Source organism: Nelusetta ayraudi, unplaced genomic scaffold (genome assembly GCF_046127955.1).
Source record: "Nelusetta ayraudi isolate G7.1 ecotype Tasmania unplaced genomic scaffold, CSIRO-AGI_Nayr_v1 ptg000016l, whole genome shotgun sequence".
NCBI lineage: Eukaryota > Metazoa > Chordata > Actinopteri > Tetraodontiformes > Monacanthidae > Nelusetta > Nelusetta ayraudi.
This window is the reverse complement of record NW_027466066.1, coordinates 2313462-2339421: the sequence shown is the minus strand read 5'-3', so window position 1 is coordinate 2339421 and position 25960 is coordinate 2313462. Positions and strand designations below refer to the sequence as shown.

General features: G+C 46.2%; 2 protein-coding genes and 1 long non-coding RNA gene across 5 annotated transcripts; 2 read left to right on the top strand and 1 right to left on the bottom strand.

The window, feature by feature from the left end:
• Positions 1–8416: 8416 nt before the first annotated feature.
• Positions 8417–9764, top strand: LOC142886719 (ras-related protein Rap-1b-like). The gene has a single exon (XM_076023832.1). The coding sequence runs from the start codon at positions 8466–8468 to the stop codon at positions 9090–9092; it is 627 nt and encodes a 208-aa protein (XP_075879947.1). The 5' UTR covers positions 8417–8465; the 3' UTR covers positions 9093–9764.
• Positions 9765–11149: 1385 nt separating this feature from the next.
• LOC142886718 (uncharacterized) lies at positions 11150–17219 on the top strand. 2 transcript variants are annotated; one of them, XR_012926444.1, is made up of 3 exons: positions 11150–11314; positions 15327–15432; positions 16141–17219. It is a non-coding gene; the product is annotated as an uncharacterized LOC142886718 (long non-coding RNA). The 2 variants fall into 2 exon arrangements; XR_012926443.1 differs by lacking the exon at positions 11150–11314 and having other exon boundaries at positions 15302–15432.
• On the bottom strand, positions 11737–25580 carry prpsap2 (phosphoribosyl pyrophosphate synthetase-associated protein 2). 2 transcript variants are annotated; one of them, XM_076023829.1, is made up of 12 exons: positions 25159–25580; positions 24758–24810; positions 23590–23656; positions 22616–22788; positions 22044–22159; positions 21891–21946; positions 21179–21324; positions 20323–20364; positions 17580–17650; positions 16255–16401; positions 13180–15561; positions 11737–13116 (listed from the first exon to the last, which is right to left on the bottom strand). In XM_076023829.1, the coding sequence occupies exons 1-11, from the start codon at positions 25239–25241 to the stop codon at positions 15403–15405; spliced, it is 1113 nt and encodes a 370-aa protein (XP_075879944.1). In that variant the 5' UTR covers positions 25242–25580; the 3' UTR covers positions 11737–13116; positions 13180–15402. The 2 variants fall into 2 exon arrangements, with proteins under 2 accessions (XP_075879944.1, XP_075879945.1); XM_076023830.1 differs by lacking the exon at positions 20323–20364 and having other exon boundaries at positions 25159–25578.
• Between the last annotated feature and the right edge of the window lie 380 nt (positions 25581–25960).

The window sequence follows — 25960 nt, the reverse complement described above, 5'->3', positions numbered from 1 at the left end:
ATGCAAATCTTATTATTTTAGCCTCCTGTCAAAGTGTGTAACCACCACAACATGCTGACACTGAATTTTTTTTTTTTTTCATTCTTTAAAAATGATCTTTAAAGTATAATCTTGCACTAGCAAAACAGAGACAAAATAACACTGTCATTTGACGTTTAACTGCTAATAATTTATAATCTACAGCTCAAACAACTGGTGTTTACAGTTGTTAAAAATATTGTACAGCACAGTGCAATGTTTGTAGTGTAATCCTACGATAAACGACACAATAATTTTGGGTATAGTCAAAACAATATCAAAAAATAAATGAAAAAAAAGGTCTCTGCCTCGCTCACAGTTTTGTCTTTTTATTATTCAATTATTAAAGCATTGTTTTTGGTCCGTCCGACCTTCATCAGACATCTTTTAAAAAAAAAAAAAGGATAAAACCTGTGTCCACCACAGATCAAAAGCCATCACGCACAAACATTTACAAGGCTTCGGCTGTCCGTCGAGGCCAAACACTCAGAGGAAAAAAACAAAACAAAACTCAAACTGGAATAAATGCCGGAGAGTTGGAAGAGTCTCTCGCCGTCTCCCTGATGCCGATGCAAATTTCACTGCGGTTGATGACGGCCCGGAGTCACAAACAGAGCTCGGTGGATGTCTTCATCCTGGGAAGGTCATGGGGGGGGGGGGGGGGGGGTGCTTCTTCGTGAAAACCTCCCTCGTGACCTTCAAAACATCAGATGAGAGGCAGACGGCAGTTTATCAGGAGCCGAGCAGAAGCAGCCCTCAGGTGGGAGAGCGACTCCCTGTGGATTTATTACCCAACGAACCCCGAAAGCGGCGCGTTGCGTAAGTCGTCGACGGCCGATTGTTGTTGTTTGGGCCTCTGCCGTCGCCTCAGATGTGCGGGCGGCGTTTTTTTTTTTTTTTTTTTCCGTTAACCTCTGCCGAACCCTGGAGTTCACATTTCAGTCGAATTTATGGCGCCGTCTCTCGTCTCCTTGTTATTCAGCCGCGCGTTTGACGGTTAACAAATTCCGTCCTTGGACTGTTTTCTCTGAGAGGACCCGAGGAGGTCGCCAGCACCTGCCCCCTGCCTGCTCAGGCGGCTGTGAAGATACACTCTGAAAAAAAAAACAACCTTCAGGTTGGGGGATTGTTCGAATTGAAAATGGTGATTTCATGCATCTTGAGCTGCTTCATTATTCGACTGATTACTTTGAACATTTTTATTTGCTCTCAGGTTACCGAAACCTTTGCACGTCCCGCAAGACAACGATCCGGTTTGCGGTCAATCCGACCACACGGATGAGTCAAAAAAACAACAACAAAACAAAAGCGGCTGAGTCACGACGGGTAGCAGATGCGATGGGATGGAAGACAAGTCACATGAAAAGCAGGCGATAGGCACACGCAAGCATCGGGAAACTCAACACATTCAGGACTGTGGACATGGCGAAGGCGACCGGCTGAGGTTCAAAGTGAGCGTCGGAATGGGGAAGAAAGGCCGCGTGAGTGACTTTTAAACAGCTGTTGGTGCGAGTCAGGCTGGTTCGAGTGTTTTCCAGAGAATGGTCCCAATCAGAGGAAACAGCCAGTAGGCAAGTGGTACCGGTTCTGCCAGAGCTGAGAACAGGGAAACTGCACCGGCTCGAGAGAACACGAGAAGTTGAGGAAAACCACGACGACAGACGATCGCATTTAGACTGATTTCTTTTAAAAAACAAAACAAATAGATAAATAAATAAAAGTGAAAGTTTGAAATTTTGCATAAAGTTAAACATGAAGGAAAGATCGATGTCAGCTGACATAAACGTCGCCTCTCCTTGTCAAAAGCATCTCAGTCAACCAAATGCATGATATGAATTCTGAAATTCTCCGAAACGCTCCCAACAACACAGCAGTTCAGTTACATCACCAGCCTTTGTTTTTCTAATCACTCTCTTTTTCATTTGTTTATTTGCTTGCGGGTTTGTCTCTCTCTGTTGACGAAGGTTAGGGCCATTTGCCCCTCCCACCACCTCCTAAAAAACTTTGCCTCGTCATTGTTCGGGCTCTTTTTGGAGGTTAATGTCTCCGCAGTGCATCCACCTCCGCACTGTTTCTTCTCCGCAATATAAAAAAAAAAAGTTTTTTTTTGGTCTAATGAGCGCTCCGAGCAGCCGAGAGGTGAACGCAGCCCTCAGGTGCCAGGTTGTGTTTGCTCTTCCACTCAAACAATCAAGCGCTAAGCCCGACTAAAACAACATACCTCATTCATACGGACGGGAATTTCATTATCCCAGCTTCCATTGGCCTGTCAGTCACTAGGGCCTACTTTCTAGAAAGAGCAGGATCCCGTAAGGAGACTCGTAACAAGGGTTAGAGATGCCATAAATCTTCCTTATAGGATGCTTCTGTCTTTCTTGGAAGCTGCGCAAACCCATTTTCGAACAATTATAGCTGATGCAAATTACCCAAGTAAATCACACTCAGTGTAGCGGGAGGGCAACAGCACGAATGCCTGAGTACTAACACTAACAAACGTGAAAGCGTGGAGATGGGGAAATTTCCAATATTACACACAATTCACTTTACTGCTGTTCTCCAAACTGAATGGAACTAAACTGAATGCAAATCGCACTAATCCAAAAAGATGTTTTATCCAAATTCCACTACCGGTTCACCTCAATGAGGTGTGAAGTGGGATGAAACAGGGAGTGAGGCTGAAGAGGAAAAGAAAGGCAATCGATAGCTGATAGCGATGAGAGTACGTTGTACTAGCAGGAACAGTCTCAGTCACGGCACTGAAAGCTTTGTGACTGAAACACTGCCTGTGTAAAAAGACGGACGGAGCTTCTAAATTTAAAAACAACACGAAACTGTCAAAACCTGCGATCTATCGTTTGGCCAAAGTAGGTTGCAAAGAGGCTTAAAACGAAATGCGAACAGTCGCCTTCAATTAGAACCTTTTGGTGGGCCTACATCTCACCAATGGGGGACGTAACTTAAACATCACAGCACATCACGGCAACTACGTGGACGCGTCAAATTATATAGATTTAACTGGGCCATTTAAATTTGATGAATGGAGGGTTCGTCCAATCACCCTCCAGATTTCCAAAACTTTCCAAAACGCTTTTGATGGCCTTCAAAGCAGGTTAGCTAATGAGTTCCAGGTGGCAGATCTTGGATGCAGAGAGCTAACATACAAAAGAGCAACAACTCAGTCCAGATGAGGGACTTCAGGAGCTCACAACTGACACCAGACTGATTTTACCTATTAGTGTTGGCGACAAATGTTCAATTTCAGAACCCTGGGCAACTTTTCCAAAAGCATGTTGTGTCTTGATAAAATTGTCAGTGTTTGTGTGTGTGTGTGTGTGTGTGTGTGTGTGTGTGTGTGTGTGTGTGTGTGTGTTCACGGTGCGGTGGTTTCGCTAATGAAATCCCACTTGAGTTTCAAGATCTTTACAGTCCAGCTGTCGCTCGAGCACTTCACATTATAGTCTATAGAACGAGGCATCTGGGTCACGGACTCAGCAGCCCCCCTGATCCTTTTTCATCCGCCTCCCAGTGCACCTCAGCTCCGGTCCGCCCGCAGGCTCGTGATTCTGACGTTCCAATAAAAGTGGCGCGCACAGCGCGGAAAACATAATGAAAGTTTCAGGCAATAACAGAAGCTGCGGGTCTCTGTTGCAGCAAGTCGGCGCAGAAGTGGGTCAAGTTAAATGAAAATCGCCCGTGACCGAAAGTAAACGCAACAGCGATGATCGCATCACTCGTCTGTGAATTTGTAAGAAAAGTAAAATTAAAAGTCGCGAAAGTCTGAGAAATCCTTGCCTCTGTTCACTAAAGCCTATTCCAACACACACATATATTAATATATGTTTAAATATGCTGTTATGCCTTTCTTTGATTTCTCTTCTAGGCCAGGTTGTTAAAAATAAAGAAATAAAAATAAATAATTTCCCAACCTTTCCCTGGCCTTCTGGCTGTGACTTGGCTGGATTTATTAAAATAAAACAACAACAAAAAGGATGTCACTGCGCCTTCATTCCACCTCCTGCTGCTGCTCTGACACAGATTTCTCTCCATCTGAAATAATTGTATGTTACGAATCGATATTTTCGAGGCCTCTCTAATGATCGGTCGCAGCTGCGGACCTTCGCCTCAGACATGAAAGTGGATCCGCGGTGGCGGCGAGCGTGTCTGTTGACCCAGAAAAGGAAGACGCCTCGACTAATTTGACTCAATTCTTACAAGATGAAGGTGTTGAGGGGTGAGGAAGTGGTGGGGGTGGGGAGGGGCGGTACACACAGGCAGAGAACCCTCACGGACAGACAACAACAACTTCTCCTGCGGCGCAGGTGTAATAAGACCAGCCTGCCAATCGACTGCTGTCGCTGTCGCTGCCTCCGCCTCCACCGCTCCCGTCATTATCCAGGACATCGTGTTCCAGAGGCAAAGGACAGCGTCGGAGCCCAAAGTTGGGAGGGAGCAGGGCTGAATGCGCAACCGCCGAGGCTGACCTGGATGCACAAAGCCGCTGGGTGAAAAGGAAGGATTAAGCGGCAGGGGAAGACATTAGTTGGATGGTGTTAGTGGCCGATCCTGTTCTGTACTTCTTGTTGACATGCAAAAGGGAACGCGGCGCCACTCGTCAAAACTCGCTGTGATTATTTTGGTTTCGGTGCCAAAAACATGAAATACTACAAACCATAAATAGATCTACCTGGTAAAAAGCCCACAGAAAGGGTTGGCAAAGGAGGGGGGGGGGGGGGCAAGACGTGGATGGTGACAGGACAAATAGTTTGCTTCTAAAATTCAAGAAGCCCAATCAGATTTCTCACGACCAGTTCAGCCATGTGGTGAGTGGCGCAACGTCAGCAACGCATCGCCATCAAACGACAACGCACAGGGGTTTTAATCTCTTCCCGTTCCAAGAGCAGCCAGGAGAGAAGGAAAAACACGCCAACAAAAACTAAACCTAGGTCACGTTTTTTGTTCTTCTTTTACTGTGAAAATATGACCCAGTTCTAATTAAAAACAATTTGTCGCTTTAGCATCTGCTAAGCCTGCTGCTACAACCTGCATTTCTCCTTTGTCTCCTTCAGTAGATTTTCAAGGCAGCTTACTTTCTCTTTATTGGAAGATGTCAAGATGGATGAGTCAGATTTTGGAGTAGGGGTTCAAATCTTTACCAAAGTGCTAAATTTAAAGTTGTTTTTTTAACCAGAACTCATTGCACGGAAACCTGCAAGGCTCCTCCTTCCCCCATTCGATACACCGCTTTACAGCAGTTGATGCAGCGGCGTGTTGTGGCGTCTGAGCCACAGGTGAAGTGGTCGGTCCAGCGGCAGAAACGTATCGACCTCCACAATGTTTCTGCCGGGTTATAGAGAGCGAGAAAAACAAAAAGGAAAGGGAAACCCTCGTGCTTCTGCCGTCCAACGGTCGGCGTAATGAGATCAATCTCCCACCGTTCGCACCTCTAATGGGCCGACAAATGGAGTGTGTCTCTTCCGGCTCAGCCTGCCTGACTCCGCGCGGCCCTACGCAGGAGTGCCCGTACAGTCGCGCTAAATTGGCCACTTAGCGCCGACAGTACATTACTTTTACTGCCTCTGATTCATCCTCGATTACACACACGCAGACGCACATTTCAACAGCCTATACCAGTGTGGCTTCACACACGAAGAGGATTTGACACCCGCTCCGGACGCCCCCGCGTTGGCAATCAGTAGGAGCCCGTTTGACTCGCCCGCAAAGCCACCCCCCCCCCCCCCCCCCCCCGCAGACAGACCCCGGGGCGAACTTCAAGAGCTAAGTTGGCAGAGCGGGTCGTCCAATGATCGAAGGGTTGGCGGTTCCAATCTCGGCTCCTACTGCCCACATGTTGAAGTGTCCTTGGCCAAGACACTGAACCCTGAAATGCACTCAACAGGGGTGGCAGCCACCGTAAAGCACTTTGGGGTACCGGGAAGGTGCTGGAAAGCGCTATACAAGTGCAGTCCATTAACCAATTCACCTGGACGACTACACGTCGGCACCTGTGTGCTATCGTGTGACAAAGTTTAATGTTCTCCTCGCACACGCCAACGTGCCGCTCGACTGTTTGACAGACGGGTTGGGCACATCGTAAAATCAACGCCTCCACAGAGGAAACAAGCCGCACGACTGACACGCGCTAATCCGGCGACGGTTACAATTAAAAGCCTCTTAACTGCTGCTGCCGCCTTCGTCCTAGCTTATCAAACTCTGGCAAGTACACAAATGTCACAACGTCCCGTCTTCGAGAACAGGTTTGTGGTCCTCTGCTCGCGTTTGCACAAGACTTCTTTTACTCACTTTGAAGAATAGAGCTGCAGGAAGCAGGAAGGGGAATACAACTGTGTGAAACTCCTTTTGGGAGACGACGGTGACAACGGCAGGCGGAGAATAAACCGCCCGGGTCCCCGGAGTGATTTCCAAACGCTGCTGAGGACAGCGTGTTCCCATCCATTATCACAGCCAGCCATCGTCGCAAAGTGACACCGGAGAGCAGCCGAAGCTGACCCGAAGCTCCCAACCGCGGCGGACAAGGCGCTACGACGCCTACATCTGAGATCATAACGTGCTTCTTTGCACACCGGACGCATGATAAACAAACAAAACAAACGAGGCCAGGCCAATTTTTTTTTTTTTTCCTCCTGGCAAGAGAAGAAAAAAAAAGAGTCTTCAACCTTCAGAACTCCAGGTGCCTTGAATCAGAGATGTGCCAGGTGTGCTCTTCAAGTGTGAGTCAGCCAGGCAGTCGCTACTGAGGGCAGACTGACAGACTGACAGACTGAAAGGAGTCAGGCTTATGGCCTCGTCATGCAAGTTTTCGATAAGGGTCCCAACAACTGGAAACCTTGCACGTCCATCTCGATTAACTATTGCTGAAGGAAAAGGGCTTTGACGCAAATCGACTCCCTCTTTGTTGTGACAAGTGCAGGAACCACAGTGCCGCAAACCACCCTCGAAAATCACAGCAGAGGTCATCGGAAATCGGTGACTTTGAGCCTTGCTGCTGCTAACAAAATAGGTACAGATGCAGTTTAATGGAAACTGGATATTTTCTCCTTAAATAAGAGAGAGGTTTTCTCAGTGAATAACATAATGTTGGTTTATTCCGGAGCTTCCATTGGAAGCACAGCAGGGGACCGCAGCTGGAGCTACCTAAATATGCAAGAAAAAGACTGGTCCACAACAGAAAAGCCTCATTGAAAGAACTGCCCTCCCCCCCTAGGTGCCCCCTATTGGCAGAATGTTCTATTGTTTGGTGCCTTCATATCATTGGTGCAGACACACACAAACAATCTCCAAAAGAACAACCATTGACCAAAATCCCAAACTAAAGGTGCTCGGCTCAACGAAGTATGTTGACATGGATCGTGCCTCTAATTAGTCCAATTAGACAACGAACCCCATGAAGAACCATTCATCTGCGGCGCGAGAGGCGAAGGGCAGCAATTGTAAAACAGCCGCGTTCTTGCAAATGCCTTTTGTCTCAGGTCGCGGATTCGGCGGTATCATAGCAACAAGTGACAAATTTGAGGCGTAGAGAACAGCCAGAGATCCAAGAGTGCGCGTTTCACACCGACAATCTCCAGCTGCAAAGTGGATTTTGTGTTGATTAGTAACCCGAGGCCCTGGAAGCAACATTTCCCACATCGGATGTATTTCACATATACACAATGAGGCACATTAAAAAAAAAAAACCTTTAAAAGCTTGCAAGTTGATTGAAGTTACAGTGTGTAACGTCTTGAACATTCGAAGCAGAGCGACAGCAGAAGATTTCTTATCGTTTGAAGGAGGCAAGACTCGAGGCGTCACCCGGCGACGCGAAGATAAACAATCACATTCCGTTTGAAAAAAATATATATATATACATATATAACTACTACGCCCCTACTGCTGCCTCCAGGCTGTTCTATTTAGCAGCTGCACCTCGAGGTTAAAAACAATCATAAAAACAAAAAAGCAGATTCAATTCAATAGTAGGAATTCCAAATGTTGAGAAGACAGATTTTCTGCATCGCCTCAACATTAAAGTGTCTCTGAAAAGAACCAAAACAATAAATGAGTTGTGCTGCATGAATTGTGAATTGTGCTGCTGCATTATGAGAAAAACTGATTATCGACTTAGAATCTCAGCAGCAGACTGGTGTAGCCTGCAGAAACCTGAACTTTTCTTTCCCTGAGTCCTTCCTCAACTTGTTCCGAACATCAGCAGCAGGGTGGGCGAGGAAGAGAGAGACACAGAGTGAGAGAGAGAGAGAGAGAGAGAGAGAGAGAGAGAGAGAGAGAGAGAGAGAGAGACAATCTGCTCTCCTCCGATTGGCTGGCGGCAGAAGGGGGCCGGTGCTCCGAGTGAGCATAAATACAGACGCGCTCACATGTGAATCCAAACAGAGACGAGGCCCCTGAAGCTGACAAACAAGTTTCGGAAGAAAAAGAGAAAATCCCCGGCATGTCTTTCGAAGTGAAGGAGAAGACGGAGGTGCGCCTGGTGTTCCTGGGGGCGGCCGGCGTGGGGAAGACGGCGCTCATCCAGCGCTTCCTCAAGGACACCTTCGAGCCCAAGCACCGGCGCACGGTGGAGGAGCTCCACCGGACGGAGTACGAGGTGGGCGGCGTCAAAGTCACCATCAACATCATGGACACCAGCGGCAGCTACTCCTTCCCCGCCATGCGCAAGCTCTCCATCCAGAACAGCGACGCCTTCGCCCTGGTCTACGCCGTGGACGACCCGGGCTCGCTGGAGGCCGTGCGCAGCCTGCGCGACGAGATCCTGGAGGTGAAGGAGGACAAGTACACGCCCATCGTGGTCATCGGCAACAAGATCGACCGGCGCGGCGAGCGGCTGGTGTCCAGCGACGACGTGCTGTCCACGGTGGAGCTGGACTGGAACCACAGCTTCCTGGAGTCGTCGGCCAAGGACGACGTCAACGTGCTGGAGGCCTTCAGGGAGCTGCTGCAGCGGGCCAACCTGCCCAGCTGGCTCAGCCCGGCGCTGTGCCGCCGACGCGAGACCTACCCCAAAGAGGGCGCCAGGCGGCCCGCCATGAGCAAGACCAACAGCTGCCGCATCTCGTAGGCGGCGGCGAGGGACACGGGAGGGTTGGTCGGGTCGTGTGAGAGTCAGGAGCGCAAAGAGTCTGGGAGAGGTTCTGGAGGTGCAGAAGATGATGCGGAAAGACATGAAAAAAAGACAGGAGGACGTGGAGCAGGGCGAAAGTGTCAGAAAGAGGAATTGAGCGCAGGCGATTTTCACTGTGAATGTAAATAAGTGTTTCTGCTGTAAACGGAGGCCAGGCCGCCCACTTGTTTCACCTTACAGCACAGAAAACGGCTGGCTATCGTCATGGTGCCAGGCAGGCAACCCCAGGTTATTTATTCCCACAGTAGGCCAGAGGGTGGCACCAAGTCAATGGCAAATGCCTTTTCCAACCGCAAGTGAATTGATTGTATTAAAAAAAAAAAAAATTGTGTTCGAGCTTTTATTTCAAGGTATAAAAACTTCACAGTGTTGATCTCAGTTGTGTTGTGTCATGAAAACAAAAGTCCAGCAGTCGCGTTTAAAAAAAAACAAAACAAAAATTGTGTATTTCAGAAAAAGTCTGAATGGAGGTTTCTCTACCAATAAAGTGAACGGAACATTTTTAAATGTATATATTATGTATATATGTGTGTGTACCTAAAATATAGTGTTTCAATATTTATAATTATGGTCATGAATATTCTCAATAAAACTTCTTGATGTCATAAATTTGTCTCAGCCTGATAAATGCCCTGGACATGACTGATTTTACCCATGGACAAAAATGTTCCTATGAACCAATATTCTATTATCTCACTATGAAACAAGATTGTATCATCCCACTCAATCACAAGTCAACGCAACACAATTCAACTTCATTTAATCAAATTGGTCAACTTAAAGAGACAGTTCTGGGAAAACAATCCCCCTTGTGATGTCAGAAAGGGCACCCACACCTAAACGATGCCCCTCCAACTCACCTTCCTCCTCCAGTCGACAAGCACCATGAGACCTCGTCACTTTGTTTCCGTCTCTTTCCGAACATGTGCAAGTTACAAGGCGGCAGGGGACGGAAAACAGAACGTTGTAAACAGACGGCTAAATATGCAGTTTTGAGTTCTTTGACAATTTGTTGATGGAGTGAGGCTGCACCTCGGAAGTCCTGAAAACAGGTGGGATTCTACCGGTTTCGTGGCGCTTGGAGGAAACATAACGGATCTTCTAACGTCAATAAATTCTTTACGTTCAGACATTATCTTCATCTCACCCCTGCCCTCAACCACTTTGTCTCCACTTCCGCTGTGACAAGAACATTTTCTGTCATGGCTCTAACTCTAAATGCATTGCATCTAAAATGCCTTTCAATACGGCAGGGCACGTCCGTCCGGTGAAATAATTATTCTGCCATGCAGAGAAAGTGACTTCATTACGAGCGCGGAGGTCGTCAAGTGCATTCTGCTGGAGGCTATTTTGAACATGCGACTCGATCTATCAGACACGACGAGGTGTCATTATTCATGCAAATGGTATTCTGAAGCTCAGTAATTTCATTCCAGGTCTCAGAGGATATCAGATATTTACATGACTGAAAAAGAAAAGGGGAGAAAAAAAAAATCAGCCAATCAAATCATTTGAGCTGTACAACTGCGTCTGTGCTGCTTCCTGGCAAACAAGCCTGTAATAACTTATGCACAAACCTTGAACCAACAAGAATTGGCAGTATTCCAGCACACTATTCCTCTAGTCTATGTTACACTGCCCCCTGGTGGACGTTATTTAGCAAATAATCTTCCTAACAACTGTTGCATTACTGAAAGCTCCAGTTCAAGATGATCTGAAAACAAAAACTGCATGTTTAACTCTCCCTTTGCAGCCTCCCACCACAAAGCGCTGGGGTGGCATCAGGCCCCACTGTGACATCACAAGGGGCTGATTTGCAGAACGGTGGCACGTTTTGCACAACGTGCAGCCGACAGAACTTTGTGCTGCTCTCTCGATCGGGAACCGCTGGAAACTGACATTTTTAAACACGTTCACCGCACTTCACACACTGAGGTGAAGCGAAAGGTGCACTTCCTCTTTTGCAAGCCAATGAAAACAAGGTGCTTTGTTTTCCCCAGAATGAGACAAGGAAGTGTCCACTAATAATCAGAAGGCTGTTTCCTCTTTGTGCTCACTGCAGCCTCACATCTGGCGCCCGGAGCGACGCTCAAGTCGCTACATCCCCACGAGCGCACCGGCGAACCGAGGAAAGATATTTATTTTTCCTCAGAGATCAGGTGAGATCGCAACTTTTCTTCCCCTGCCTCGTGTGGTTTGCTTCCCGGAAGCTCTGCAAGGCCCGACAAGAGGGTATTTGCCCCCGCTCTTGGACTTGGTCAAAGCTCCTCAGTGTTTGCTCATGTCATTGAGAAGTTGTGAACAAGTGTAGGATCTGGGACGGTGGCGACGCCCTGTGCGCTGCAGGTCAGCGCATCATCGCCTTTATGACCTCGGCAGATACATTTCAAATATTTGAAGTTGTGTGAATGGAATCTGTGGATGTGAGGGGCTTCAGTTGTGAGCAGAGGGACCGAGAAGCGAGGGCACGATCGAAACTTGCGCTTTGACGTCAATTGAACCAAACTCCCGATCAACCGGAGAGGCATTTTGGTTGTTAAGATTTCCCCGAAAAATTGAAAAAACAGACATCGCCAAGGGCAACCGTTTGCTTTATTTATTTCTTTTTGTACATACACGTTGACAAACACGTTCGAGAGCTGCTGCTGCTGCTTCACCCTCTGCATCGCAGGCCAGTCGTGGAGAAGGAGCGACCAAACAGAGGATGACAAGAAACGCTAGGGACAGATACAGTTTTGGAAGCGTGGTGGTGGTGGTGGTGGGGGGGCGGGGGTGGTTTGGTGAGACAACGTCCAACATTGGGCCGTCACACCTGGCACAGCAGCGACCAAACACAGAAAACACAAAGACTTCAAATAAAGTGGGGGGAAAACACATCGACTCAAAATGAAGTAGTGGGAAGCTGAGGTGGGGGTACAGTGCTGCTGTATGGAAGACGTTCTCACACGCCACTCTTTCGCGTTTTCAATAGGAGTAATAAATGGTAAACCAAAAAAAAAGTCCAAACCAAAAAAAAAAAAAAAAAAAAATGTGCATCAGCTTCGGCAGATATCCCTGAGCGAAAGGCTTTGCTAGCATAAAAACACTCTTTAGCATCACTTCCAAATTCAGTCAGCGAGCGTTGAAAAGTGCACAACGCTCTGCGGAGGCCCCTTAAAAGGCAATGCCAGACGCTCGCGGCTTCTTTTTTTTTTTTTTTTTTTTTTTTTTTTTTCATACGTTTGGCAAACCTGCAAAAAGGCGCCGGGCGCTTTCGCGTCATGCCTGGCCGTGTCTCGTGCTCTTCGTGCAACCCCCCCCAGCGAGCGGACCGTGTCATCGCATTTGAATAATAACGAGCCTCTCCAAGATAGGTCAACTTTGTCTGAGTCATGCTAATCAGTAGTGGGGACAAAAAAAAAAAAAGAAGAGAGATGTGGGCTTTTCTTGTTCTTTCATGCTGATTGTGAAATTCAAAGGTCCCATATTAGGCCAACTGCTGATGTCACAAAAAACTGTGTGTTTAAGCAAACAGTTTCTAAAAAGTAGAATGTAAACGACAGTGAAGCTGCAGCTGTCAATCAATTTTGCACTGAACTTTTTTTCTTCAATCTGATTAGACAACTCTTTGAATACGGCAAAATACATCCAACGCCTTGTCCTTCATACATGAACCAGCTCAAACAATCGTACTGATGTTCAGAGGCACCGAAATTAACAAAGCTTCAAACCAGGAAAAACACGACATGAAAAAAAACGCTTTCGTCGACGAGAGTTAATAAATCGATTAATCATTAGATTAATTCGGTCGAAATGATGGATTTTTCTCAATGCTGGGAAGTTCACCGACAGGCTACAGACACAGACGTTGGTTCAGCCAAACATGGGACCTTTAAATAGAGTTCCTGATCCCTTGCCACACAATTACACCTTCTTAAGAACAGGAACTAAGTGGGAGGCTCGGTGCGAAGGCAAGTTCCTGCTATGACTCGAATTTGTCGCTCTTGTAACAAAAAAAATGCCTTTTTTTTTTCATTTTCAAAACCCGACTAGCATGCAAAGGAACACACAGGGAATGTTATCATTTGTGTAGTTCCAGAAAGACTTCCTGGCCCCATTCAGTGATAGTTGGGCCAAGAAATGCTGTTAAGGGAGCCACCTTTCACACACACAATGATCAATTTCTTTCCAACCATACAAGTCTTTTACAACAAACACGTTGCGTTCTCTTGCTGCAACAAACTTCAGAATACAAACATATTAAAAAAAAAAAAAAAAAAAAAAAAAAAAAGGAATGACAAGGTCAAGTAATCACATAGGCTTTTGTGCATTTTTTCAATCAACAAAAAAAAATTTTAATTAAATGTTTTACAGTGTTTTCACATTTCTGGCCATTAGTGCTCGGAAAAGAATCGTCAGCTTTCAGAGATCAAATTAAAAAAAAAATAATACAAAGCAGCCTGCGATGGTGTGTTACATTCGTACCTTGCAGCTAACGAGTCGGCCGGAAAAAAAAAAAAACAACCTTCTGGCTCTGGGAGTTGGACAATACTGCAGGATGTATAGCTGCTGGAGGTGCTGTTTTTCAAAGGAGGGGTCCCACCGCACCTTTTCCACCTTTCACCCACTTGCTTTCTGTGTAATTCATCGGCAAAACCTGAAAGTGGAGTGGACGTTTGCTCACGGCGGCGCCGAGGTGGGTTGAGGAGGGGATACCGCAGTCACTTTGTCAACTCACACAACGAATTATCGTTAGTTGGTCAACATGATGCATGAGTTTCCTGCTGGTTAAATTTATTACTATTTATTTAAAATTTCAAACAAAAGGTCAGGGGGGGGGTTGAACTCGCAGAGGACTTTGGTCCAGCGCGAATCTCATAGGCAGATTTCATTCCACTCGACGACAACACACATTTTGTTACGGTTTATGCCGACTGACTGAACTGTGAAAAGAGAAAAATAAAATCCTCGCGGGGATATTGTATTGTTCAGTCTTGGAGCCACAGTGGCCGCTGGGCCGTTCACTGAAGTGGAGGTTAAACCCCAGAAGCTCAAAGTAGCTGCAGAAGCGCTGGGGTGTGCGTTCGTTTCAACCTAATTCAATAAAAGCTTGCGTTCAAATCAGCATCAGTTTCGCCCTCGTCCTTTTCTGACTTTTACGGGCAGTCCGACTTGAAAGGGCCCATTAACCAAAGTCTCCTGTGGTCGACTCAAAGCACCTCATGCAGCCCTTCCTGGGGAAACCCCCCCCCCATGTGTCGATGTGGCAGGAACCCCTTCAGTTTTTTTTTTCTCAGCAGCCTCGGTTTCACGCAGTTGTTCCCGTTTGCTTTGCATACCGGTGACGCACACAATCGCGTGGTGTTGAGGTGGTACCGATTTGAATTTGAGGGCCTGCGTGCAATCAACGAAATGATGAATTATATCCATTATGCTGGTAATTATAATTTATATCAGTAAAAGGGGCAGAAATATTTATTTGTTTCTATATCTAGTTTTTTTTTTTTTTTTAAACAACAAATTGGAACATCGGAGCAATTCAGCCGCCATGACGTTCAATTTGTTTAAGGGCTGCACCACCAAAAAAAACACCACATTACATCATAAGCTTGTCCCCACAAATGTCCCTCAATCTCTCCCTCACAGAAACTGAAACAAGGTGGAGATAACCGGTGCTGTTTAGATGGCGCGTTGAAGGCCGCTTCCATCCGATTAATGACATCTTGGAAATGACATCGAGAAAAGAGATAACAAGACAGAAAAAAAAAAACAACAACGACTTGACCAGTGTCTTGTTCAGCGACTGTATCAGAACGACCTTGACAGGGCAAACTGCGAAACTCAGATGTAACAAACTGGCCCTGAACTGGCTGGTTCAGTCACGAGGCACAAAGTCATCAGGTACAACCGACCGCGCGGGGACAGGAAGTGAACAGAACGTCCTCTCCAGGGAGTAAAAGTTGCCGAGAGCAGCGCAGCGCGAGGCTTTCAAAAAGTACACAATGTGTTTCCAAACACGAGGAAAGAAAAATTGCTTTTCGTTGGGTTGTTTTTTTGTTTTGTTTTTTTACTTACAATGTCTGATGGGAACTGAATCAACATTTCTATCATTGCTTTAGTCTATATGTAAACCTTAAATACACATGGAAACATGTCTTAACCATGTTTTTTTTCTTTCACCCTCCAAAACAGCAGTGGGGAGAAGTACCGCAGACCCTCGGGCCAGTACCGGACCCACCTCTGCCGCTGCCGCCGCCGCCGCCGCGCTCTAGTCGTCCACGGTGATGTTGCGGAACAGGTAGGCCATGGACTCGCCGTTGTGGATGCGGCGGATGGCCTCGGCCAAGATCATGCTGACGTCCACCGTCTTGATCTTGGGGCACTGGAGCTTCTGGACCTCGTGGGGGACGGTGTTGGTCACCACCACCTGAGGAGAAGTTCAGTGTTAGCAGCGCAGGTCGTCGTGGTGAAGCCGCTAGCTTGGGTTCGCCTGGTTTGAGCGACTCGTGTTCAGTCATATTTTTTTGTAATATTCTTCAAAAGTAAGATTGATGAATTATTTCATTTAAAAAGAAAAAAAAAAAACATGACTATGAGCTGATTTGACAGTGTTGACGATGGTGACCTAAAGTCTAAAGTTCTATAAGCTTAGCTTTTGCTTAGTGTGTTTATTCTGGTTGTTTAAAAGTATGAAAAACCTGTCATGACTAAAACAGAAGCACTGAGTCAACACTGGGAAAAAGGAGACACTATTTATTCTAATATCTATTTAAAGTTGCGCAAATCTTCCAATGTCAAAAAAAACGGAGCTGAAGAGAACCAACACTGAAACATTGCAGCTCTGCTTGCCTGCAGGATGGCCGAAGGCAAAAACTAAACTAGATCCTGATCATTTGCAGAAATCAAACAACCCTTTTTTTCTGTTTCCCTTTTTTTTTTTTAAGTCAAATAAATTCAGCGGAAGAGCCAGCAGGAGGAAGTGACTGCTCTTCTAACCCACTTTCAGGTCTGATATTGGACGCGACAGGCCAGGGTGACTTCCCCTTCGACTCGTTTCGACTGCAAAAGCCTCCGCTTTCGACGGCAGGACCTGGAGCGAACGCGGACGGGCGCCTCTCACCTCGTCGATGGCCGACTCCTCGATGAGACGCGGGGCGTCGGCCGACAGCAGGCCGTGCGTGGCCATGATGTAGATCTTGTAGGCTCCTCTCTCCTTCAGGATCTCTGCGGCCGCGACAAAGTCGCCCACGTCGTCGATGATGTCGTCCTGGAGGGGGGACAGGGAGGCTCTTTTTAGTCCGAGCGGCGACGCGGTCTTCAATCTGCCGCAGGCCGAAATCATTGAGAGGTCCCACGTGCAATTCGAAGTACCATGTTTTTTGTTGTTGTTGTTTTTTCTGTAATACTGCGTTTCAAGATCTGTCATTCGTTGTCCCACAAATGTAAAAAAAAAAAAAAAAAGCCCTGTTACTTTATTTTCACCTGCTCCGCTTATTCACAAAAGTGCGCGCTGTGTGTGGCTACTGGCATAGCGGTACAGCTCCACTCATTCAGTTTAAGGTCCATCACATGAAAGCATCCTATCATATTAGACAACAGATATAAATGATCACTGGAGTGAAATAAATCCCTGATCATGACATGTAAACTATAATATGGCTTAAAAATTGGATTATCAATCCTATTTAATTAAATCATGAATCAAATGAATTTTTATGAAGGACAAGCAGAGGGTGAATTTCAATGCTCAATGCCTGAAAATACATTTCATCTGACTTTAATTCACCTCTCTTTTCCCTTCACTTTACCCTTTAAGGTTCAAATAACTTCTCGAACAAAGGAAATTTTAAATTACCGTTCGTTCCAATGAAACAAAACGGTGTATGAAATATCAAAGAAATTAAACATTATTGTTTTATGATATTTATTTATGGTTCCATCTACCTATGAGCAATCAGTTTGGTTTGTGAGTGCAATGAATGAAGGAAATTAGCCTTCAGCTAACTCAAAAACATTTACTTTCTTAATGGAAATGTTGATTAATGTACTTTGTCCCTTTTTGAAAATAAAGAATTTGAATTTGAATGAATGGCTCACGCTCACAGAGCAGGACAAACATAAAGAGACAATATTTCACACCGATTGCATCTCCTTCACTCTCCTACCAAACTTGGTGTCAACCATATTAAACCAAATTGAAAAATATGATCTTTTTTGATTGTTCTTCCTAACTTAATAGCAATCGACCCTCTGTGATGTCACAAAGGGCTCTGGTTGGAATGTTTTTGTTTTTTCCTTCAAAAATGAGAACTGCAGTTTCCAGGTGTCGACTTCGGAGGAACGTCCCGTTTTCAAGCAAAGTCAAAACTTTGTGAGGGGAAGTCGAGGGAGGCAACCGACCAACTGGCCGGCCAGCCAACCGGAAGAGAATACACTTCGTCTCACCACAATGATGGCGATCCGCCCTCCCACGTCTCCGACCACAGTGATCGGCGGCTTCTCCTTGGCCATCATCACTGCGAGGGAACAGGAGAGGCAGTTAAAGGGCGATGCGACGGCGGGGGGGGGGACCCCTTGCTCTCCGAGCGCTACGTGATCAGAAGCGGGTCTCGGCAGCAGATTGGGTAAAATGGGTTGAGAAAATGCTGATTTGCAGAGATCGGCAAAGACCCCGAAACGAGACTGGATTGGATTCTTTGATCGGGTGAATTTGTCCCGAGGGGTTTCTGAGAGGGTGACACAACATCAACCGTGTGAATTTTTTTTCCCCCGCCAAATGTCGAGAGAACATCTCCCCCCATTGTGCCCCATCTACAGCCGCGAGATTAGAAGTGAGAAGCTGAACGCCGTACAGCCCATGCCATGCACAATCAAATGAGAGGGGTTTCATTGATCTTTTTTTTTTTTTTTCTTCCTACCCAGGATACCCAATCACGAGGCAAAGGTACAGCCGCCCAGACACACACGTACACACACAGACACGCAAGAAGTGGGGTTTCCGGACACGGCAGGAAGTCTGCATATGTGTCGATATGCATCGGACGGTGAAGTCAGTCGCCTTTCACACGGCGGAGGCTGACGAGCACCGATGGAGGTTCTCAGCATTCAGACTTGCCAAACGCACACCGGAGGGGCAGTGGGGGTTGGGGTGGGGTGGGAGGGTTTGGGGGGGGTCGGTCAGTCCTCGGTCAAACGCCGCCGCTGCCAGAGGCGACGTTCACACGCACGCAGCCTGCGAGAGCAGCGCCTCGACTGCACAGCCGACTTTATTTTAGAATTCAGGAAGACACCCAGAATTAAAATTTTGAATGTCATTTTGCTATTAAAGACCCCGCTTGATGCAACAGTCTGTCTATTCCTTCTCCAGATATACAAAGAGCCCCATTGCAGGTGACATATTTTCCTTGTTACACTTTTCACATAGGAATCAGCCCTTTGTGAGGTCACAGAGGGCACTTGCACATCTAACTTGTCACCGACGTCGTGCCCAGTTCCACCGCCTTGAGACAGTTGTGCAGAACTCTTCCAAACAAGAGGAAGGTACACAAGATAGCGTCGGTTTCAGGAGGAAGGAAAAGCAGGAAATGTCTTACTTTTTTTCAAGAAATAAGTGATCAAGGTGCTGATCAGACGCTCTACTGGAGTCTCTGACATGGACCATAAATATAGGACAATTCTGGAAAACAACGATGCCTGTCAATATATCTACATTTGACAATAACATGACAACTAAAGAACGTAAAGAAGAGATTCCGATGGGACTGAGATTTGGTTTTCACTCGAGATGACTCTCCAGTGAGGAAGTGAAAACGTGACCACGAGGAGGCGCTACGTCTTTTTTTTCTCTATTTTCCTACACCTAAAAAAAAAAACAGGCGCTACGTCTAAAATACTGCTGTGCGCGTGAACGTCGTCTTTCAAAGGTCATTGTCAGAAAAAAAAAAAAAAACAACAAAAACAAACAAACAATCATTTGGTTGCCAATCAGCCAGCAGGGCTGATTGTGGGGGGAGGGGAGCGGGCAGGGGCGGTCAGTAAGAAGGAAGCAGTGAGGAGGTGCGACATGCTGTGCACGACACTGTGTGCTGAGTACCGTGAGTTCCCACAGCATCAGGGGAGAGAAAACTTAAAAAAAAACTTTAAAAAAAACCCTGGCAGTGCAACATTTAGACTTTGATCACTACTGAGAGAAAAAAAGGGCAGGGATGAAAAAAAGAAAGAAAGAGAGAGAGAGAGCAGAAGCCACGTTGTTAGCAGTGCGCACACTTCCAGAAAGTGCTCCCGCCGCTCACCGAGGCACTGCAACAAGCCACCTAAAGGAATGTTTGGGGAGGGGAGGGGCGGGGCGGGGTTCTTTTGTACGTCGTTCCGTCAGATATCTCGAAAGCACGATGCTGCGGCGGAGATGAAATGGAAAAGAAACGGAAAAAAAAACAATAAAGGCTGGCGCTGCATTCCAGAGATGTCCGAGATTAAGGGGGGAGTGGGGGGGGACAAAAAAAACAAAACCGGCAGCACGGTGAGCGGCGGCGGGCAAAGAGGTGGAAGCATGTGATCGTCTCGCCGGGCCGCTCCGATACCAACCGTCCTCTTCCCGTCGCGTTGGAGACGCTAGCTCGTCAAGTCATGCTTCGTTGCCGGTGCATGCAAAGTCATGAGCCAATGTTAATCTGGGGTGGGGGGGGGGATTCTTTTTGTAGAAGAAAAAAAAAAGAAGGAATTACACGGATGCAGCGTGTGTTGATTGGCAAGATGAGTCCAGATATTCCGGGAAAGGGGACAAAAGGGAGGGGGAAGAGGGAAAAAAAATGCTTTGGTTTGATTGATGGGAGTCCAAATTAAAATCAGACCACAAGTAGAAAACAGGGAGAGGTTTGGCCGTCTCGTGAGGCCGGCCGTCTGGAATCTTTAGGGAAGCGACTGGAGTGATGTGAATCGAATTGCGGCTATCGGCCTCGCGCAGAGACAACGTGGATTTTTTGATTTTTTTTTTCTTGCCATTTCGGTGAGCACCTCCCTCCTAAAGATCCAGGCCGCAACTTCACGAGAGGCAAACCCCTCCCCCTCCTTTTTCTCCCCCCCTGCGACATGCATGACACGAGGGACCATCTGAAGAAAGGAGTCGTTTCGTTGTTTGTTTTTTTTTTGAGAGAGAGATCAGGTGTGAGTTCTGTTTTTACGGTCGTACTTGGGAGCTCTATGCCGGGGAACGGAGCCTGCTGTTTGCCTGCTATCACCAACAAATAAACACCACGTTAACACAAAATGCACAAAGAAATTGGACATGACAACAAAAAATCAAAAATAAAAACAAAAAACAAACATATGACGCCGAGACTTTGAAAATCCTCACTCTGGGGTCGACATGGTTTTAAAGAAGCGGTGAAAAAAAAATATGTCTGCGCATTGAGTCGGCACTTTGTGGTTAAAAGTGGCAGACGGTTAGAGCGGTTAGAGGAACGTCAGAGCCGTCCAAAGGAGGATTTTTTTTTTAGAGTCAAGGGTGATTATAACACAAGTAATAAGATAAGTACAGTATTTATCTAAATAATAACAACAATACTGGACACCATACTTTGCCAATGACACGAGCAGCATTAAATTACGGTCGTACGAGGAGTTTCTGTTGTCCGCGAGCTGAAAATTCAATGCCAGAGCCATGTTAGTACTTCCCAACAAAACAAACGCTTCCATGACAATGTGTGTGTGTGTGTGTGTGTGTGTGTGGCAAAAACACCCAAATAACAAACAAGGAGGCAACGAGGACGAAGCTCTGTGGAGTTCAAACATGCAGTGACGCAAGATAATCGAGTTCTTGAAGTATGGCTGATGGCATGAGTGATACACAGCAAAGGAAAAAAAAAAAAAACACGCACAAAAAAAACCACACACACACACACACACACACTTCCAGGAAGTTAGCAGAAATAAAGCTGCGTCGTTCTTGAGAATTCTAACTGCAGTCTTGCAAAAAAAAAAAAAAAAAAGAAGGTACGTAGAGCGTCAACGCGACAACAGGGCGGCGCAAAGACGGTGGTGCTTACAAGGGAGCTCCAGCCCGGTGTGTCCCGTGGTGTTGCGCACGCACGGCGGAGAGTGTCTGCCGTCGGCCATGTCCGACTCGGAGCACTGGGCCTCGCCGTGGATCACGGCCAGGCCCAGACGCAGGCGTTCGGCGTAGGACTGCGCCCTGGGCAGAGAGACGAGACGGGGTTGGGCTGTCTTATGTGATTTATCAGAGCAACGTGAGCACTTATTTGGCACAAAAAAAAGCAAAACAAAGAAGTTGACATGCAGCCACTGACTGTATGAAAAGGCGGGCGGAGCATTCGGTTTCGAATAGGAGGCCAACTTGAAAGTACGAAAAACGTGCATTCTATCATATGACCAGCGGGGGCCGCCAAAGCCGGTTGCAAAAAGATAATGGCTGGCTACCACTGCAGACAGAAGGAGTTAGAAACTGGTTTTAAGTTTTTTGTTGGTCTAAATTGCTAGTTTAAAAAAAAATGCTAAGCTCTACGCAAAACTGAGCAAAACAGCCCTGATGTCAATTTTGTCTCATTTGGCTTCATTTCGAGTAAAAAAAATTGTGGGCGTGGCTAAAGTATTAGTAGCCAACTGTAGTTGTCTCATTGGTGGGTGGGCGGGTGTTTGGTCACACGCTGCACTCACTCCAATCATTGCCCACCTCCGTTACCGCCAACACACACAAAGCTGGAATCTTGCGGTTTCCAAACTGATCGGAAGTTTATTTACCTCTTCGCAGCCGCTGGGGACTTTGCCACGATGATGGCGTTTCTGTAATCAGGAATCTAAACAGACGACAGGCATCAGTATCAGGTTAACCGACTGGCTTTTTTTTTTTTTTGTCAATTTGAACGCATGAATACGCGGGAGCAGGAGTGTCACCTCTTCCTGGATGTACTGAATCAAGAAGGGCGACGCGCGCAGGTTGTCCACGGGGAAGTTGAAGAAGCCCTGGATCTCCTTCTGATGCAAGTCCATGGTGATGATGTGCGTCAGCCCTGCGCGCGCACGGAGACGGAGATGGTGTCATCGAAGCACACAGACAAACGCGCACACACAACGCAGTGAATAGCTGCGTTTTCATGACAGTTTTTCGCAAAATAAAAGTGATGTTTCTAATATTTCGACTTAGTACAACTGCGATTTGCAGGTGTTTCCATTGAATGGTGTGAAGCGCGTAAACCGTAATTCTTGTAAAATCTTGCGGGACGATATTGTACGAGAATTACGTCCCACGAGATTTACGACAATTACGTTTGCATTTGTTTGTTTTTGTTTATTTGCCATTAAGAATGGTTGTTCTATTTTTGTCTTTGATTACTTGTAAAAAAATAATATTTGAGAGTTTTGTTTTTTTTTCGAAATTTAGGCGTTTCCTTTACCAGTTTTTTTATTGCGAGATTTCACTTTTTTGCGCAATTCTAGGGGTAGTGGAAACGCAGTGAATGTCTTACCTGCTCTGGCTAGCATCGACGCTAACAGCTTGCTCACGATGGAGCCTCTCTTCCTCATCTTGCACTGCTTGCTGTAGGGGAAGTAGGGGATGACGCCGATGATGTTCTTTGCGCAGGAAGTCTTGAGAGCGTAAGCCATAATCAGCAGCTCCATGATGGCAGTGTTCACATCGCTGCCGTGTTTCAAATCAAAGGGCACAGAAACGCAGAGGCATCATTAAGGTGTCATCGGAAAAAGTCGAATATCTGACCGAGGATGCTGGATTTGTTTACTCGGAGGGTTGGGGGGGGGGGGGGGTATTAAAAAATATATACATATATCAAAGCACTCAGGACCAGGCCACACACGACTGCTTTTCAATGGAGGCATCAGGCTGAGAAGCTGAGTTCTGCCACGCTCAAAGGACAACAATTCCCATTTAATGAGTTCAACATTTAAAATGTTGGCTGAACCGCATTGACCTCACGCAGTCCCCGATCACTTACAAAATAGAATGCGCGATTGTTTGACTGATTTTTAGGACGATTGAGTGCGTTTCCACATAAGAAAAACAACAGCTCTGAGTCACAATCGCTGGATTAAACTGAAAAATATTTTCTGATGACACATGTATCTGATGAGCAGTCCTCTGAAGGAAAAAAAAAAAGAAGCCAACTCTGGGTGGTCAGACCACACCAGAACCGATCTCATACACAGCCTTTTTCAATTGTTGATACCATTCTGCCCTCTGGATTATTCCACAGTCGCCTCATTTCTGTCCCTTCACAAACATGGTTTGGAAGGTCCAACAAAGGAAATCCCGCTAAAACTGATTGTTGTTGTATATTAATGCAGGTATTTTGGTATTTTAGGGCTCGAAAAAAAAACGTCAAAACGATCCATTCTCAGGCGATCCTTTCCAATTTGCTCGGTTTTGGCGTATATAGATCTTACACAACACAATACAAAAGTAATGCTTTGCAGTGCAGCTCACCGTGGTATGGTCTGAATGATGAAGATACTTTGTCCGCGAACAGATTCCTTCACATCCACTCTAGTTTCTGGCCGGAAGGGAAAACGAAAGCAGCCGTCAGTTAAATAAAGTTTCACATTGATTCATCCAACGAATCCTCGTATGCTTTTTTTTTTTTTTTTTTTTTTTTTACAACCGTGCCTTTTTCTTTTACTGCAGAGCCATAACCTGATATGGCAATCACATTTAAACATGCTGGTAACACGATGCAGCAAGCGCAAACGCTGAAGTCAGTTGCTCCGTTTTTAAACATTAACGACGGCCGTCAGATTCAGCCGTAAAACATGATCTCACCACGCGGTCCAAAACTTTATGCATTCATCCAATTAAAGTTGCATACTTTAATTTCTGCTACTACCTGCCTTGCTATTGGCAATCTGTCCATTTCCTGCACTTTCCTGAATTTCCTCCTCCCTGGATGCCCACACACTTTACCTTACAGGGTGGCAGAAGAACATTAGGCTAGTGTATTCTAATAACCTAATAACAGGGAAAATTTTTAGGTCAATTTTAGGTGATGGCAGTGGGGGAAAAAAAGCATCCTGTGGACATTTTATCTTTTCAAAATACAAGCCTTGTGTTTTCGACTTATTTTTGCCACTATACAGCCAAGTGGTAAATGCAGCCACCCAAGAAAAGCAGCCTCAGTCGCAAAGAATACGTGAGTTTCAAAGTATGTGAAAGTGTGAACGATCCACCAAGCTTTGAACTTGATAGGTGGTCTCTCTCTCTCTCTCTCTCTCTCTCTCTCTCTCTCTCTCTCTCTCTCTCTCTCTCTCTCTCTCTCTCTCTCTCTCTCTCTCTCTCTCTCTCTCTCTCTCTCTCTCTCTCTCTCTCTCTCTCTCTCTCTCTCTCTCTCTCTCTCAATATGCTGGGACTGTGTTTGGCAGTTCTGCCGCGAAAAGCAATTATTATTACAAATCATTTCACGCAGCATTTTTTTTTTTTTTTTTTTTTGCACAACAAACATTAACTCCACTTGTATTGTTGCATTTATTTTGACTACTTTATATTAAATATTTTACCGCGGACTTGTGACCAAGTCATCACCGCAGCACCGTTAGATTGTGATAACTGTTTATCCCTAATAGCGTCATTGTTTCATTTAAAACGTAACGGTGAAGCTCACCTCCATTTGACTCCTGGAACACCACCGACTTTCCCAGCTCGACTCCAAGTCTCCTGTAAGGTTGAAGCACAAACTTGAATGTAAGCACCATTTAAAGAAAAGAAGAAGAAAAAAACATCCGGTAAAATGTCAGGCCTGGCAGTGCCTCTGAGATTCAGATCATTCATTCAAACCACAGTCTTGCTGATGTGTAACTGCTGGAAACGATCAGCTTTAAGTCACACGACTCGCCCGACGTGTTGCTAACAGATAACTCAGAACAAAACGCCGGTTGTTATTCACCCTGTTGGTGCAATTTGTAGTTAAATGAGGCCCTGAAACGTGGCGAGTGGGTAGTTTGATAACGACACACACCACGCAGCGGGTCTTACAACAAGTCCAGAACACAGCTTTGTCCTTACTCTGTTATCTTCTTGGCCAGTTCCGTGGACGCCACAGACGAGTTTGCGGAGAAGACACGGTAACCACTTTTCGGGACGTTCATTGCGGCAGCCCGTTGCGGTGACAGCGGCTGCAGCCCGGACGGTCAAACCGCGTGAAGTTTGCCAATTTCCCCCTAATGACGTAGACGGCGTTAGCCAAGCGAGCTAAGCTATGTAGCCACCGAAAACTAGCCTGCAGGCGCGAGCCAGCTACGATGAGGAGCGGGGTTCGGTGCACTGCGCAAACATGGCTTCAATGGAGTTGAGCAACAAACTTGACGCCTTTTTTGTTTGTTTGGTAGTTTGTTTCCGAGTGTATCCGACTGTTGTCGCACGGACCGAGCACACCTGTCACCGAGGTGGCACAGAGAGATATGCCCGAGAAGCAGCGCACTACTCCTGCCGAGAATTGCGCAATTCTCGCGGGAGTCCACGACGGGAGCGTAACGACGAAAACAAAACAAACAAATCGAAAGAAAATAAAGTCCTTCTGACTTTTTTTTTTTTTGTTTCTGACCCGCAAGTTGGAATTACGACAATGAAATAAACGCATTATGTGTTATGGTTGTGACCTTTAAGGTTTTTTTCATGTCTTCTTTTGTCTTCAGAGTGAACCTTGCAACGACGGAGTCCCGTCGGGGCTATTCGTCAACACTGACGCACAACTGGCCGTTTGTTTGCTTTTAAATATATACAGTGAAAGAAACAAAAATGTAAAAAGTTAACTGATACTATGGGACAATTAAACTAAAACACATTTATTGGAATTTTTTCTTGAGGT